The 16,670-nt window shown below is 37.5% G+C and overlaps 2 protein-coding genes across 11 annotated transcripts in view; one reads left to right on the top strand and one right to left on the bottom strand.

Moving 5' to 3' along the window:
• The window catches only part of LOC119653893 (histone acetyltransferase KAT6A), a 41,524-nt gene extending 36,921 nt beyond the window's left edge, over positions 1–4,603 (top strand). For 4 of the 10 annotated variants that reach the window (XM_038059015.1, XM_038059024.1, XM_038059023.1 and 1 more), the window contains exon 8: positions 2,567–4,603. In XM_038059015.1, the coding sequence (XP_037914943.1) occupies positions 2,567–3,877 (1,311 nt within the window). In that variant the 3' untranslated portion in view covers positions 3,878–4,603. The remainder of the gene's footprint in view (positions 1–2,566) is intronic. The other 6 variants (XM_038059022.1, XM_038059021.1, XM_038059018.1 and 3 more) reach the window with 6 other exon arrangements.
• Positions 4,604–14,173: 9,570 nt separating this feature from the next.
• Positions 14,174–16,624, bottom strand: LOC119654759 (kinetochore protein NDC80 homolog). The gene is made up of 2 exons (XM_038060300.1): positions 16,475–16,624; positions 14,174–16,417 (listed from the first exon to the last, which is right to left on the bottom strand). The coding sequence occupies exons 1-2, from the start codon at positions 16,534–16,536 to the stop codon at positions 14,629–14,631; spliced, it is 1,851 nt and encodes a 616-aa protein (XP_037916228.1). The 5' UTR covers positions 16,537–16,624; the 3' UTR covers positions 14,174–14,628.
• Positions 16,625–16,670: the final 46 nt, after the last annotated feature.

Genomic DNA, 16,670 nt, shown 5'->3' with positions numbered 1-16,670 from the left:
CTGATTTTTGTTTCATGTGCATTCGATAAATAGTTCATTGGTATGGGTAAATCCGCGTCATTTTCGATCTCATGCACAATACATATACCCTAAATTCAAACTATTTGGAGACAATCCAATTGTTGGATTTTGCTGGACATCATCGTGCTTTCGATCGATAAGTATGGGCAGTGCATTTCCCCGCCCCTACTGCATTGTTGCAGAATTACGTTCCCGACGGAAACGGATCGTCTTTTCCGTACTACTCGACGAAATTGGCAGCGCGTCATTTTTGATGAATATGAGTACAGCGGCAAGGTTGCATTCGGAATTACGCCTTTGTAACTCGATGGTCTGAACGTTGTGCTAGGCTTCCAACAATGAAATAATTAGATCCAGCCTCGTTAATATTTCGGATATTAAGCTGTTAGGAAATCTGTGCCATCGAATCCTATTCTGCTGCTTTCACGTTGAAATTGCCTGCAATGATCTCGACGCCGAATCCCTTCGCTTTCAATTAAGTTTCTTTTGCCTATGTTGTCGCTTGGAATCAGGTAGCAATTCATTTGTGTGTAGTGCTGGTCCAGGCGCCTGTCTATAATCACAGGTTTTTGCCTCTCCAGTAGTAGTTAAAGAACTGGTGTGCTAAATTTTGTTTTTTATCCGTTTTTCGCTATTGATTTTATTGCACTTTTTGCTAATGATTACTGCATCGGGTTCTTCTTCGGCCTTTGTCCCGTTCAGAAGCAGGGTCGGCTCGTCTTGATCGGTTACACGATTTTGCTCCTTCAGAGGCTTGATCTGGATGGATCTGGTTGTTTCGGATGATCTTTTGGTATTTGTAAGGATAGAAACAAGTGGTAGTTGGAAGGTGTTGCGTCCGGAGAGCATATACAAAATATTCTATTATTCAAGCTCAAATTCGATTTAGAGATGGAGGTGGCAGGTTTTCCGAGGTGACAGTATGACCTTCTCCTTACGATTTTCTCGTTGGTAATTTACGTTGCATCCCCAGTTATGATCCGGTCCAAGAAAGGTGCAAGCAGAGGTGTGAATGTGGTGTCTCGATCATTCAAATTGTTCTCACTCGAATATTTCTACACCAACTGCAATTTCAGGATGTGGTCCGAAATGTTTAGTTGAATTCAACTTTTTCGCGGTCCTTGTTGGCTGTTCGCTGTTGGTAGAAAAGGATTTCCGCCAAAGCGTGGCGTATTCGAAAGGTCGAAATCTCATACTTCAAATTTTTGGAGCCATCTTCAAACATATTCGAAAAATTTTTTCTTGGCTGAAATTCGTATAAAATATAGTGGCGTAAATGAGCTTTATCAACGGCCATCATGATCCCGCCTCATTTAAAACTCACATTAATCATTTTCACTTTTAGATCATTCGATAGGTGACTATGCATACATTCAGTAACGATAGGAAAGAGACAAATATATATCAAATGAATTCTTATTGAAACTTGTTGTAACGAAACCGGGCAGAACTTTTCGGTAGACCTAATATTTTTTCATGGTCTACGTCTGGCAGTGGAATTTTTCTCTTGTGACCGGGTTCTAGGTTTTTCCTTCCTGTTTTTTTCTTTGGAGCCTCATTATCGATGACCTTATCCAGTTAGCTTTTATCAGCTCGTTTGAGCTGGGATAGAAATTTTTACTGGCTTTATATGACAATCTAACTTTCTTATAGTTTCTGCTACCTTTGCTTTAATTGTGTGTGTTTCAAGATCGTGTATTTCCACTGTCGTCACATCAGGCTGGCTGCTTCCGCGACTTCTTTAAATTTATTAAGAAGCTCGGATTTCTCTTTCTCGATTTTGTTCAGATCCAAAAAGCAGTGCTCCTGTTCTGATTTTTAGAATTTCATTTATCGTTGTGCATTCAAACCCGGACCTTTCAAGATTACTCGCCTTTCCTCCGATTTAATAATGAATGTCATTGTTGTACTTTTTGCTGCTTCGCTCTAAGTACTGGTTTACTTTGCAGTTTCGCAGGATCTCTTATTTATTGTTAGGAAGAGGTTTCTTTGTTAGTTTTTTTAATTTTCGCTTTTAAAGTAATTATTTCGACTGCCTTGGCTTGGGCTCGATTCAATTTCAGTTTTCTCTGAAAGTCTTATTAGACTTTCGACAGATTCGATGTACCAATTTTGTCATTAACATTGATGGGTGATAATATGGTTGAGTAATTCACGGTCACTGTCTTTTTCGACGTTCGGGTAGATATATCGTTATAACAGGCAAATCAATCGCTATTTATCAGGCTGAGGACACTAGGCTAGCAATTCTTTCCTGATTAGTCACGGTTCTAGGAGGCACCAAAACACACTATGTTTGCAGTGTAGCTTCCATTACTCTATTTATTCATAGTACTCATTAGCTAGTGATCTAGCTTCTGTTTAAAAATCGGAACGAAATACCGCCAATATTGTTCTTACATTCTTACTTTATATAAAGATTCGAAGTTATACTAAGAAGACTGTTCCAACATTACACTACAGAAACTAAGGCTGCGAAATATTCAGATATATTCGTTTTCATATCCTCGAATTTATATCAAACTTATTTTATTTTACCTTCTAGCAGGCTCGCAGCAATAACACCACCAGTAGCAATCGAGCTTCAACGCCAAAAGTTAGTAGAAGTAACTCTAGCAATACGCATCAGTCCTCGCAACAACAGCGACAATCGCGAAATACTCCACCGTCGAACAATAACAATGGCGGCGGTATTACACAACAACAGATGACTAGTCCTGGACAGACAATGCAACAAATGGCCGCTCAACAACAGCAGCAGCAACAACAACAGCAACAGGCACAACACCAAAATCTTCAGGTGCAACACATGCAACAATATGGTCATTTAACTAGTTCAATGGCTGCGCATGGTCATCAATCGATGCATCAACCTGATTACATTTCCATACCACAAATGAGTCAAACGTACACAGGGAACTCACCCAATTCGTACAGTTCTGTTCCTATGACAACGGTCATACAACATCGTATGCCGGCGAGCCATACAAGTCTTACAGCACAACATCCGTTGTCCAGTCCACATCAGCGCTTGGGCCCGTCACCATCATCATGTGCTGTCTCATCGGCAAACAACTTTTACATTCAAGGAGGGAACAGTGCTCATCCGTCGTCTCATACTCCGGTTCCGATGCCGACTCCAACCCCCACGCCGTCCGCAACGCCAACATTACAAATGAACAGTTCATCATCAACCTCGGTAGGACCATCCGGTGCAAATTCTAGTGCTTTAGTTGGTAATATGTGTAGTCTTTCAAAATTACAACAGCTAACAAATGGTTTGGAAGTTCAACCATGCAATACACCACCTGCTGGAACAGTGAATTTGACACCGCCCCCCAACCATCCGCACCCGCATAGTACGATGACGCCACCACCAACACATCTGGGTAATAATAGAAATCTTCCTACACCGCCAACCTCCTTACAAACTCAGATGGGTCTACAATATCACAAATATTACTCAGGTAATATGAACGTGACGCCACCGATAACATCTCTATCGCAGAACACCGGCCGAAGTTCCAGGAACACAGCGTCTGCCCCTGTCCAACATATGTCGGCTGCGTCGAGTCGCAGCCCTAATGTGACGACCCTCAGCTCGAATCTAATGTCGGCATATCAACTAAATGGCTACAGGGTAGGGGTGCCAGCGCAACAACCGACCGGATACATCACGAATCCGGCTGCAGCGGGATTCATCAACAACCCAGCAGCCCAGATTACACAAATGGGCGTTATGAATATGCAATCTCAATACCAGGACCCGACTGCTATCCAACGGGCAGCACAGCAAAATTCCATGTACCCTTCTTATTCGCCATATATTCCTTTGAACGGTTCAATGAGAAGGTAGGATAGATGAGTTGTTAAGGGGGAGGAAGAATAAATCGGCTCTCAGTGTACAGCCGGAGGCGAGCAAGGCCGTGCGTTTTGGCCTATTAAACACTGAACAATTTGAATAATTTTGTTTACGATTGCCGGCAATTGATTGAAACGGGTTTGGGGATTACAGTGCTCGTCCTCTGCTGCGGATCCGTTTGTTCTCTTTCTCCGTCTTAACAACAGCATTCACTTCTAAATGTTAAATATAATATTGTTAAAGTAATGAATATAATATATGCGAAAATCTGTTATTTTTAAAGCAATGTGCTACTATTTTCTCAAGTCGTGTATTGTGTATAAATACTGAAATGTTTCATTTGAATAGCGGTAGAGAGCAGCACATGAATGGAGATTTTCCCTATATAAGTTATCGATTAATTTTTTGATTTGTATTAACTTAATTACACGCGATTTATAAGTATCTTATCCTTGTGTACAATGTTTGTTTGTTTATTACGATTATCTTTTCATTATTCACGGTTTAGGCTGTTTATATAATTATGCAAATAGTCTCCTTTTCCCATTTGATAAATTTATATTTCGTTTTCTTCGTTCGTATCTCAAAGAAAAAATAAGCTTATGGAGATTCCTTAGTCTCAATGTATGTTATTGAAGTAAAATATACAATTTATGTAGTCATTATTTAAGATGAAGAAAAACAAATATAAACAGTTAATATTTTAAACCTTGAATGTAATGCATGTCTCTGATTTTTGTCTAAAGAAGGTGGTCAAATTTCCTCTTTTCGTTGTTTTGGGATATAGGTGCTCTGGTACTTTTGTAGTCTAGTGTCGGGCAAGACGAAGCAAGACATTTGTGGCAACATGGCCCCTATAAATTGCTTAGGTTACACTGCATGGCGAAGGAAATATAGAAGGAAAGAATATAGTCATGCAGCGTGCGTTTTCCTGTAAATATTTTTATGCTTAAAGTTTGAATCCGTGTTTGATTTTTTATGTAAATACTTTTGTCGTAAGCTGTTTTGGTAAATATAAGGGGAAAGAAGGGTATGAAAATACTAATAACAAACAATCATATCTACACCTACTAAATGGTTATCTAGAAAGATTTAATGGAGGTTTAGTTCACCTTTTAGCTGTTCCATGGAAGAATACTCTTGGAATGGAAAACTCCAATAATTAGGTAAGTGCTATCAGCACTGGAAGTTTGAAATTTCGGTCAGAATTAAGAGTTATATGGAAGTAAAGTTTCGGCCGTCGACGTGAGAATGATCTCTCTGCTGGTGAATGAGGTTAATGTAAATAAGCAAGAATCAATCCAAAGTTCTTGGTTTTTCACCAATGCTTCGCAATCTGCGCTGAGTGGAACTTCTCAGTTGAACAGAGCAAACACCATTGCACGAACGGGTTATAAAACGGAATCAATGAAACATTCACTGAGATTAAAAAATCAGAATTTATTCCTCATGTTTCGCATTCGACATTTGAGTGAGGTGGCGGAGAAGAGGAGAGATTTCGTGGTAAATGACAAGGTTACCCCTATATTATATGCTTTGTGAAGTGGTACGTGCTTTCCATAAAAAAAATATATTTAGTTTACACCTCACACTTGTGGCTTGTAAGCGAAGCTGAAGAGCCTGTGGGAACATGTTCTTCAATATAATAAGAAACGACACCATCATCCCATATACCCACAAGCTCCTTCGATAATCATCCCATCAGCAGTTCCAGTCCATATATTTTTTGTTAAAATGTGAATAAACTTTAAGCACTAGCCAGTAGCTCGAAAATGGAGGGCTACAATCAGTTTTACAAATTGGGGTCCCTTGGCGATTAATGTTAAATAATTTCAACTTATGAATCATACGAAGAATGGAAAAGCAATGTGATCTTGAGCTCATTGTTAAATATTCAAAATGAAAATGAAAAAACGTAGAAAAATAAATATTTATGTTATGTAAAAAAAGAATAATATGCCAATTCTCATGGTTTATGTAAAAAAAAAACCACCGCCATTTACTCGATAGCAGCTAAAGCTATTGTCACCAAATTTAGTGAAAGTATGTAGTCTTCGAGGTCTTTTGTATGCAACGAGTAACATAACTACGCTGAGTTTAAGGGTAGAATTTTTCCTCTGTGGGGTATAGCGTGAAAGAATTCAGCCAGTACTTTTCGAAACTGATGCAACTTTTAACAATATTCGAAAAATGTAAGACTAAAAAGGTACGCATTATAAAACGAAGCAGGTCTTGCTTCCAATACCTATCTGACCGAAAAATCATGATGCATAAAATCTCTCTCCCAAAGTATAATACATCACATCTGGATACGTAGTCAAATAAATTAATAATATATTTTAAAGTTAAGGAAAATCCTCATGAGTCCCTCACCGACCTTTTGTCGAATTGGTTCTTGTATATACAACGTTCTTTACTGGTTAGAATATAGCTAAGTGAAAAGCAATTGATATTATTTGTTTTTACCGTTTATGGAATGTTTATTATCATTACAAGTGACATTGGTAAGAATGAATACCGCACAACAAACAAAACCTACTACCAAATCATCAACTTTTTCAGCGAAGAGCGAAAATCAGAAATAAAATATTTTTCTTGATCTCATTTAAATTTACCAAATTTTGAGTAAATTATAAAGTCATGTTCAGGCCAAGCATATTTCGCACAATTTCCGCAATGTAGTTACATAGCTATTTTTGCTGGTTTTTATATAAGCACGCATGAAAAAGATTTCTTTTCCATGTTGGTGTCAAATGCTGAAGTGGTAGACATTCGTCGCATGATCGTTCTGCAATGTCGATACATTGCAATTGGTGCAATAAGCACCATTCCCCTGCCTTATAAGGAGTCCATGCCGGACATTTACGTTAGATTATTTAGCATGCCTATCGGGAAGCGTGCATTCAATGCAATCACATCAAGCAATAATTTACTTGCTACAATTTGGTCAATTGCACCAACACAATTTGAGATTTTATTACATTCTTCAATGATGTTCGTCCCTCTTCTCACTTCTTTCGTTTGTTTGGGCTTTTTTTGTGAAATGCGCTCGATAGTGCAACCAATCGGTAACAACGAGAAACATATGTAATGTGTGTAGACAAATTCAGTTGATAACACTTGCTTTCGACACATATCAATCAATACTAGAGAAATTTCATTTTTTTTCCTAATCGTACCCAAAATAGTCATGCGCTTTTCATTTAATTCTTCAGCCAATGCGTACGAAGTGAAAAAGTTGCCGCACGTAACGTTTCTAGCAGAAATATCTAAAACGTTGGGGTATCCTTGACTACCTTCAGGAGTGGTATTTCGATTGCGACCAACAAACACCTGTATGTTGTAAGCATAGTAGTTCGAAGGGACTCAAAATCCACATTTTGATTCCATATTTAGCAGTTTCGAAAGGACTGCACTATCTAAGCAGACAGCGCCCAGCGCTTAAATAATAATAATCGTTGGCGCAACAATCCAATTGGATCAGGGTCTTGAGGTGTGTTCACTTCACTCAAGACCATAACGGTCACCGAATATAAGCAATAATATAGGAAAGAATATTAAAAAGTTTTGAAAGTTTTGATTTGAATTTTGTGTACGCCAATTAAATTGGAAAGTCTAACATATTAAATAGTCCAATAATTTAAGATAAAAATCGGGTGCGCCCTCCGAATTTCTTCAGTCAAGGCCGATGTCTGAAATCGCATGAAATTTGTGATGCGGGGTAGAGGGTGGCATAAGAAACAAAAGTTATCTAGTGCCGATGTGCGATGTGTGTGGGATCTATGAACAAAATAATGTAATTACCTGAATTTTTGATATAAAAATATATTGATTTTTATATATGTACGACGAAATTATTCTGACAAGCTGTAAATTATTTAGATTTTAGTTATTTATAAATCGGTCTTACACATAGAAGAGTAGCACGTATGAAGTGGACGGCAATATACAGTCACTTCCAATATTGCTCATAGAAACGCATAATAGTGATTTTCAAGATTAGCTGGATGTTTATGATTTTTGTGATAACTTTGCTGACCCACTGGCAGTCTATACCTATGTATAATTCTAAGAGTTCGTTCATAATGCACCACTAAAAATATTACTCATAGGAAAAACGTTAAACTAGTTAAAAAAAATCTTTTTTCAAACAAAAGTAATTTGCAACAGGTTCTTGCACGGAAAAAACATTCAATTTTTTTTTTAATAAGGATAGCAATGCCAAAAGTTGCAGTTAGTATTATAGAAAAAAGCAGCCTGAAATCAAGTCTCCATCGGATTTGCTTCGAAAATCCGGCAAAGGGACGGTAGTCAATTTCAAGGAGTAAGGGTGCACGACAACCAAACTTTAGTTCCCCTAGAGAATGGTGATTCGATCAATAGAGTCAGGAACAGCTATGATAGGAATTTAAATCAGACAATTCGCAAATGCCTTAAAGAAACTGGCATGAAAGTAAAACTAAAGCTAACAAACTGCTTTCGACTAGAAAGTATCGGCCCGCTAGAGTTCGTTCACCAAAGATCATCGGAATTGGGGCACACGAACAGTGTGTAAAAAAACAGATTGGACTGATTCTTTAGATTTGTTATGCTACCCCGCGCAACAGCAAAAAAAATATTTTGATAAAAAGTCTTTATTGATTTTCATTGTATGAGAATCACATTTGCAAATAGAATCAAAGCTAATTTAGATATCAAGATAATGTTCTACACAATTATTTCCGATCATATATTCTACCAAAATATGCAAAAAGGCAAAAGTTGGGGGAAAAAAACCTTTTAACACTAGAATAACCTCTTAAGCCATTTCACATTTATATTTACAAAGTGTTGCAATAATATTGTCTGGTTATTATTTTATAAGCTTGGAGGCAGTCAAAAACAAACCGTCTTTGCTCGTCTTACGGCAGAACGGCCACACTCAGTACACTCAGACATATTCTTGTTGCAGTTCAGGATCATAGTAAATTGAAGTCTAATTCATAGTTCAAAACCGATGAATAAGATCAAATTTATTCTATATAAAACTGCTCAAAGTACTTTCAGGCGCTCAATTATGCAACAATTACGAACTAGTTGTATTAGGGTCAAATTATAAGCATGGAACCGATAAGTCATAAGTATGCGATAGAGTGAACGCCCTATCCTGTTTCGCAGCATGTCCTTACATGCAGTGACATATAATAAAAATGAAACCATTACCCATCTGTGTGCACCATCAACGAAGTGAACAGAATCTGAAGGTAGTAAGTCGAAGAATACAGCGATAAGCATTCAGAAGTAGGATAACGACAGAAACATTAATGGCCGGAACTAAGGTCCGAATTCAGAATACGAGAATTGAAGCCCAACTGTCTTGGTTATCGTACCGTCAATAGCGCTGTGGAGAAGGATTGAATAGTTCGTCATTCTACTAATTTCTGAGTCAATATTTTCCTCTCCAATATCATAGTGTTAACGCGAACACAGATCAACAGAGATCCTAATTTCAAGGGAGTGATCATTCTCAAGATAAATAAAAGCCTCAGAATTATTTTTTACATCTGCTTGCTTTCGAACGGTTACCGAGCACAGATTCCAAACGTAACTTCTTATCCGCACAGAATAGCCGAAAATCGTAACCGGATCGTCATCCGACCCTACTTTAACTAAATTGCAAATATCGATTTTTGATGTACGTAACTACTAACATCCTAGGCAATATGGACTTGAAATAGCTAGAGCGCTGGATCACAGTAATATATCACGGACAAAACAGAGCTATGAGTCATGCGGTTGTAAAGTTTGAAAACGACATATGCAATTATCAAAGTTATTTGAGGTTCCAAAAATCGCCGATTAGTGGAAACTAAACGATCAAGATAAGTAGACTAGGAAATACACTTTGAAGTGATTCGAATGCACGACAATTACGATTATGGCAAGGAAAGGAAATGCTGTAAAAGTATATTGGAGAACAGGACAATGTTAGACATTTCAGAAACAAGGCTGAAGCTGTTGCCTTAATGCATATTGGTCGTAATGAAGAATAAAGTTGAGAGGCGACTATTGAACAAACCTTATTTCGTCATGTACTTAGTTAAGGCATAAATGAGTAAAAGGCAGTTAATGGAAAGCCACAAAATCGTAGTTTGGCCAAAAGCAAGGAGTCATCAACGGAATCTATAATATGTCTACTTACTTTCTGAAAAACATGTTAAATTCCATGTTGCTTACCTTTTATAAGTTGAAGGCGCTTTGAGTTGCATTATTTGGAAACTGCAAAAGGGAATCACTTATAGTGTAGTTGTGTGTTGCATTACAAAAAAATATTTCCTTTAATTTCCGTAGGTTGTAATTGAAAACATTCATTCCAAAAAGATTGCTTTGGAGTGCACACAAATAGCGAAGGTATAGTGATAACAGTGATAACCTTTGCGTTGCACATTGTACCAGTATTTTACTTTTTAAACATTCAGCTTTATGCTAAAGTAGATTAGCTGCGTAGAGACACATCAAGGTAACATATAAGGTTAGTTATTTGAATAAATTAATTAAAAACGAAACGTAAGACAAACTATAGCAAAAACTTTTATTTCTGTTGGACCTTCGGTTGTTTATAATGTACTTTAAATTCGATTCACTTTTAAAATTAAAAAAATAGGCAGCCTGGGTGAATAAATCACCTGATTTATATGCATTTGTGCTGGATATTTTGTATTTTTTAGGAATATTAAGGGAGCAAAATCTAGGAATCTAGTATGGGGAATTAAATATTTTATTGGTTTCTGGGATCAGTATCTATTCAGAATATATAACGACTAAGATAACAACGGATATATTTAAGTCATTCCATTCATTTATTCATTAAAATATTCAACTAAAACTACCATGGTATACCATTTTATTTTTCGCACATTAATATGTGTACTTCCCTAACTCTTAAGCTGTGTGGTAGTGCTTGATTGGTGATCGAATCCATTTCGGTTTTATACATTCTCTTGCTTGCTCAAGTGCTAACGGTTAACGGTATCCGCAATGCAAAGTCCCCTATGCATAAAAGTAGGAACTGTACCAAAAAAAATGGACAGACTTTATTGGCCTGCACAATTGCTGGCTTGGAATTCTGAATCAATGTTAGAACCCAAATAATACTCCAAGAGAAGGGAGGAAGACTTAAATTGTACCTATCCTAAAATCTCATAGGCTACCAGTCCGCCATAAATCCAAGAAGAGCGCTTCGAAACGTAAAAATTTTACCAAAAAATGCAATTTACTCTCCGATGATTCGATGAACTCTTCCTCTTAGGAATTCATGGAAATTAAATATGCAAACTCAAAACTCATTCTATTCAACCGATTTAAAGAAATTTCGGCACACTTTGAAATTAGTGTTTCTTGTTCAAGTATAGGGCATCCACACATTCAGGCTGTGCTTCAGTTTCACTATCGTCACATCTAACGCTGCGTAAGTAATAAGCTCACAGCAGCGGGACAAACGCCAAAACCCATGACAACTGGGAGTCGAGGCCAGAACAGCGAGATTGAGGGGCTGACGCTCTATTAACTATAATAGAACAACCAACGTCCACCACATCAAATATTTGTGGATCATACTAATGAACAATTTGATCGCTAGGTTAGATTTCTCCGTAAAAATAGCGGAGACTTTCTTACTCAAGGAAGCTGATCAGCTGGAGATCGGTTTTTGTTTCTGAAGAAAGAGGATTGCCTTTGTATTTCGGCTGAAGTGGAATTTTGCTTGATAATAAGTATTGCGAATTATTCGAAGAAGAATTAATAATCACCTTGGAAGCACAAGGATACTAGCTGTGAGTGGGGTCCTATAAACTCTTTCCAAAGTTTTAGAGAATAAATAAAACCTCACCTGCGAGAATATTCATTGAGCGGAAATTGCGGATGGACATTTCAGTTCATCTTGTGACAATAACTTCACAATTTTGCTATAAATTTTTAGCGATAAAATTTCAAAGTGCAAAGTTTAGGTTTTTTTTTAAAGCGGGCTTCGATAAGGAAATAGAATTTAAACCATAATTATCGGAAATTAGTACAAAAAAGGCCGCATTGAAATTTGGAGCCGCCTTGAGAGCAAGTGTTTGCTAATTTCCATTTCCCAAAACGATTTGGGGGGTTTGGATCTACAATTCCCGATAAACCAGCTATGTAACTGCGCCGAAGAGCAGGAAAGAATCGAAATAAGACAGATAACAATCGCGGACCCGTTACTGCGTGAAGGCGCCGCCAACCATAGTAATTTTCAAAGTGATAATACGACTGTTGAGCCTCAAAAGTTTTTCTAATATGACAATTTTGAGGGTTACAGCTGGGTAAGCTATTATTGTATCATACTTCCAAAAGACAGTTAAAATAAAAAAAAAATTCTGACATTTTCAAAGAAGTCAGGAGTGTCCCATGTGCCGGCAAAATTGGAAGTTTAATATTCGGTAGACATTTCGAAAATCATGCATTCCAGTTCCAAGCCAGCTTCAAATAAAAAGATTTAAAAGTGGCTTTACAGCCGAATCAACGCTGGCAGGAGGTATAATAGAAGGAGCGCATCAAAGAATGGTGCTCGATGAGGGTTGCAACGATTACATACTGTGAACACGTTTCATTTAATTCACAATTTTTATCTGAAATTTCTAACAAAGAAAAGAAGCAACTTCATGTTTATTTGTAGGATAAAGAGACAAATGTGTAAAATTCATCCTAAGGTCAGATTACTTTGTTAAATTCTACTTTGATTTCTTTTTTTTTTTTGATTATTTTCATTACATTTTCCTTTGATTATTTTCTTTTGTTTTTTTTTTCGATATTATTTTAACCTATACGATTTCATACGATCATTTTTTATTTCCTTTTATGATTTTATATAATCGTGTATTATTTCATTTTAGTCGTATTATTTCTGTTTAACTTTATTTACAATTTTTTTCTTGATTTAAGGACTTCCTTTTTCCCTCCTCCTCTTTGACCTCACAAAACTCTCATTATCAAAGGGGCATCCTCCAATGTCAAGACAGGGTGGGAACATCGTAAGCCGCGCTTCACCATACATCTCAGGTAGGAGGAACATTGATCGATGATTTGTCGTGAATCTTCCCTTTCGATCGTAGCACTCGGGTCCGGAGATTTACGGCTCCACGCGCGTGGTCGAGCCGTTATTTTTTTTTTTTAACTCTCCTGTTTAGCTCATGTGATGTTGTTTCGGTAGGGTCGTGCGAATATGGTATTTTTAGGATCCGGTGTGGATCCACACATCGGAAAAAACATGTGAATTTTTGTATAATGGAAAGTGAGGTAACGAATCGCGCAGTCTCTGGCTAGTCAGGATGGTCGTTGGACCATCGTCAATCTCTTCAAGTCATTACACACCGCTTATCCAACTATACATTGGCTGAAGTTGAATCCCAGCGGCGAACTCAATCAAGCACGTAGGATACGTTTCGAACATCAATTAGAATATCCATAAACCTCTCCAGATGTTATTCATATAACAAATGGCAGCACACCACCAAGTGGTGGAGCGTATAGTACAATATCTAGTAGCTGATAGCGCTTTTGTATTGGACACTTATCTTATGAAACCATTTTCAAAAACACCTGAACAGGGGCTCAACAAAAGGAGAGTTTAATTGGACTATCGAGAGCAAGAAGAATCGTCGGAAAAGCCTTTGGTTCGATAGCATCAATATTCAGAACTTTTCGGAAACCTAGAGACATTAAAGCTATTATATTAGGATTCTGGTTGACATAGTTTTAATTTGTATTCTACTTCATAATGTTCTCCAGGATAAAAAATTTTAGTGAAATTATATCTGGTATATGGAGAGAAGTTACAGTTAATGTTGGCGGCATGAGACCGCTACAATTACCATAAACCCCATGATAGCACCAAAGAAGGTAAGCGAAGAATTCAAGCATACTTAACTTCATACATAACCTCTCTTACGTTGCAAAACAAGTTTTTATAGGTAATATCAATTTGAAAAATAACAAAATAATGTTAAAAATGGTATTTTCTGGAAAACCATGTAATTTATGATTGTTAATTTCCATCTCTGGCAAATTTCCTTCAAATTCCCTGGTTTGATTTGGGGTACCCGTGTCCCCAATAAACGTTAGAGCAGTATACGCAAACCAAGGTAAGACGTAAATATCCTCAGCACCTGATACAATCTTCTTCTCCATTCTGTTGTGCTTTTTAGCAAAATATGAAAGTAGACTTCTTATTTTCTTTCTCAACACTACTCGTACAAATTATATTTTTTCTTTAATATACCCATGACATCATTTTTATAAATTTTTTTATTTGATATATAATTTGGAATTTACATCACACAAAGTCGCTATCACCCATGCCTTTGTTGAAAAGAAAGTAGCACAAATTTGGACATTAGTTTTAGATATTATCATGTAACTTAATCAAACATGCTTGCAATATATATATTTTTTTAATTTAAAATTCTGCCACTTGATTCCCAAAATGAAAACTAAAGGAGTTTTGCACAAAATCTCATTATTTTGATGGATTTGGCATCACTTGTAGTCAGAATTAAATTTTAATTGAATTGTCGACATATCTATCAAAACAATAAGCCTAAATATGGCTGAACCGTTAAAAACTAACCAGCTTTGCCAGTTATTAACTGCTGCCCGCTTATAAGCACGGCAGTCGCATAGCTCTAGTAGATACTACTTATTAAACTGAATCAATATGATTACGAATTTACAAAATAAGGAACTTAGCTTATATCCTTCAATTTCAAATTAGCATCTTCCAAATACTTTACTCCTTCCTCAAGAAGATGCACATTTCGCTTCTTCGCCTGCAAGTACGCCTCCATTTTCTCAGTTGTCTCCGCAAACATGAGTTCATTCTCCTTAGCCAGCCTTGTCAATTCTTCGTTTTGGAAGTTGATTTTTTCCCTTAAACTAGAGTTCAGTAGTGTTTGTTTCTCCAAAGCATGTGTCAATTCCTCCGCTTCTCTCGTGTGGCAGGCGGTCTTGTTGACGATTTCCACATCCAATTTTTCAATGGTTTTCGAGTATTCTTCGCATTTATTTTGAGTGCTTCTTAGTTGCCCCTCGAGTAAGGTGTCATGTTCGTAAACGACTTTTTTGAGCGCATGCTCTAGATCGGATATTTCTTGGGTGTAAGATTTGATTTGCTGGAATGACGATCCCTTGGCTTTCTCAAGCAATGGTAAGATCCTTTCAATTTGTTCCTCGATTGACATTTCCGAGTTTTGATCGAGGCAAAGTTCTTCAATGTCACAATCCAGTAGATCACTTTGATCTGAAAATATTTTCTGAACGTAGTTGTTGAACGCAGCGACAGCATCAATGGTTTGCTTCACCAGACGCGAATGCGCGACCTGATTGCACGCGTCTTTGTCCTGCAGTTCGAATACCGTTTTCTTTTTTGATTCCAAAAGTTGCTTAAGGTACTGAATGTGGGTTATGAGTTCGGCTCGTTCCGCAGTGGACATTCTTTGAGTCTTGACAGTTCCTTCAATGCATTCGATTCGGCGCTGCGTTTCTATTATTTGCCCCTGCTTATGTTCGGACTGTTCTTCAAGCCTTAGTATGTGTTTTTCATTATCTTCGCATGTTTTAACCGATTTGGAAACACATACTTCATTGAGTCTGACTTTACCCTCCAGTTGGTTGCACTCGTTTTCAAAAGAGGACGCTTCTTCCTTATACTTGCTTCTGGATTTACTACGGTCTAACTCTTTCAGATCGCTAGCGACTTGCTTAATTTCTGCATGCACTTGCTCCAAACTTTCACCTTGATTCCGTTTTCGAATAAAAATATTCGATGTTTCCTCCTTCAAATTGTTAAATTCTTCGTTTTTCGAGTTGTTCCAAAGTGAGAAACCTTCTTTGGCAGAAGACATGAATTTCAAAGCGAATTCTTTGTCAGGTAAGTCCTCAGGAACAACAAGGTACTCATTTTCGAAATCCTCAACAAAGTCGGGCCTTGGAACGAAGTCCAACATCCAACCGAAAAGTATAACCACATTATTGAAGGAATGTGGGGCATTTGGTGTTTTCAACCAAGATTTATTTATTGTGTAAGGATATCCGATCTGTCCGAGCACGGAAACTACGTCATCAACATAAGCCGTTCCAATCGAAAGCCGGTTTCCCGCAATGAATTTCAAAAAATGCGAGAAGATGACCACGAACTGCTTTGTTGACATCGATTTCAAACCTCCCCGGGAAAAGAAATCTTTACCTAAAAGGTCTTCAACCTCGTGTAGGTATTCCGTAATTCGTGATGCTTGTGTTTGTAAAAATTTCTTATCGTCGAGTGGCATTCGTTCCTTTTCACTGGTCAAAGGGCCTCCCATGTCAGCGTGAGGTATAGGTCGATTGGGAGTACGCATTGGGGTAGCACTTGAGCTTCGATTCCGCGTTGCAGCCGATAAAAAAGCTGCGTTATTTATTTGATCCATAGAGGACGACCGCTCAAGAGAACGTTCCCGGAGGGACGGCCGCCGTATTGGTTGCGCGATTCGACTCAACCTTGAATGACAGTTTCAGTTAATGAAATCTCAAAAATTTTCATTTTGGCATAATTACCTTGTGGGTTTGCTGGTCGACGATTCAACCGTAGACTGCATACGTTTCTTTCGATAAGACATTATTTATCCTTGTAAAATAATCAACAATGCACAAGAAGTAACCTTCGTTAACGACAGTTTAGTTTTCAAACATTTGACAACTATCAGTAGTGCCAATCAAATAAAAATCAAAACAGCTGCATAGTTGTCAGTGC

This window comes from Hermetia illucens, chromosome 4 (genome assembly GCF_905115235.1).
Source record: "Hermetia illucens chromosome 4, iHerIll2.2.curated.20191125, whole genome shotgun sequence".
Classification (NCBI taxonomy): Eukaryota; Metazoa; Arthropoda; class Insecta; order Diptera; family Stratiomyidae; genus Hermetia; species Hermetia illucens.
The sequence above is the reverse complement of the archived record's forward strand: the minus strand, read 5'-3'. Positions and strand labels throughout refer to the sequence as shown.

What these genes read in the sequence shown, in the direction of transcription:
- LOC119654759 (XM_038060300.1), bottom strand. Translation starts at nt 16,536, where the DNA reads ATGTCTTATCGAAAGAAACGTATGCAGTCTACGGTTGAATCGTCGACC. An exon ending in TCGACCAGCAAACCCACAAG is followed by an intron (nt 16,418 to 16,474) that starts GTAATTATGCCA and finishes CTGTCATTCAAG; the next exon opens with GTTGAGTCGAATCGCGCAAC.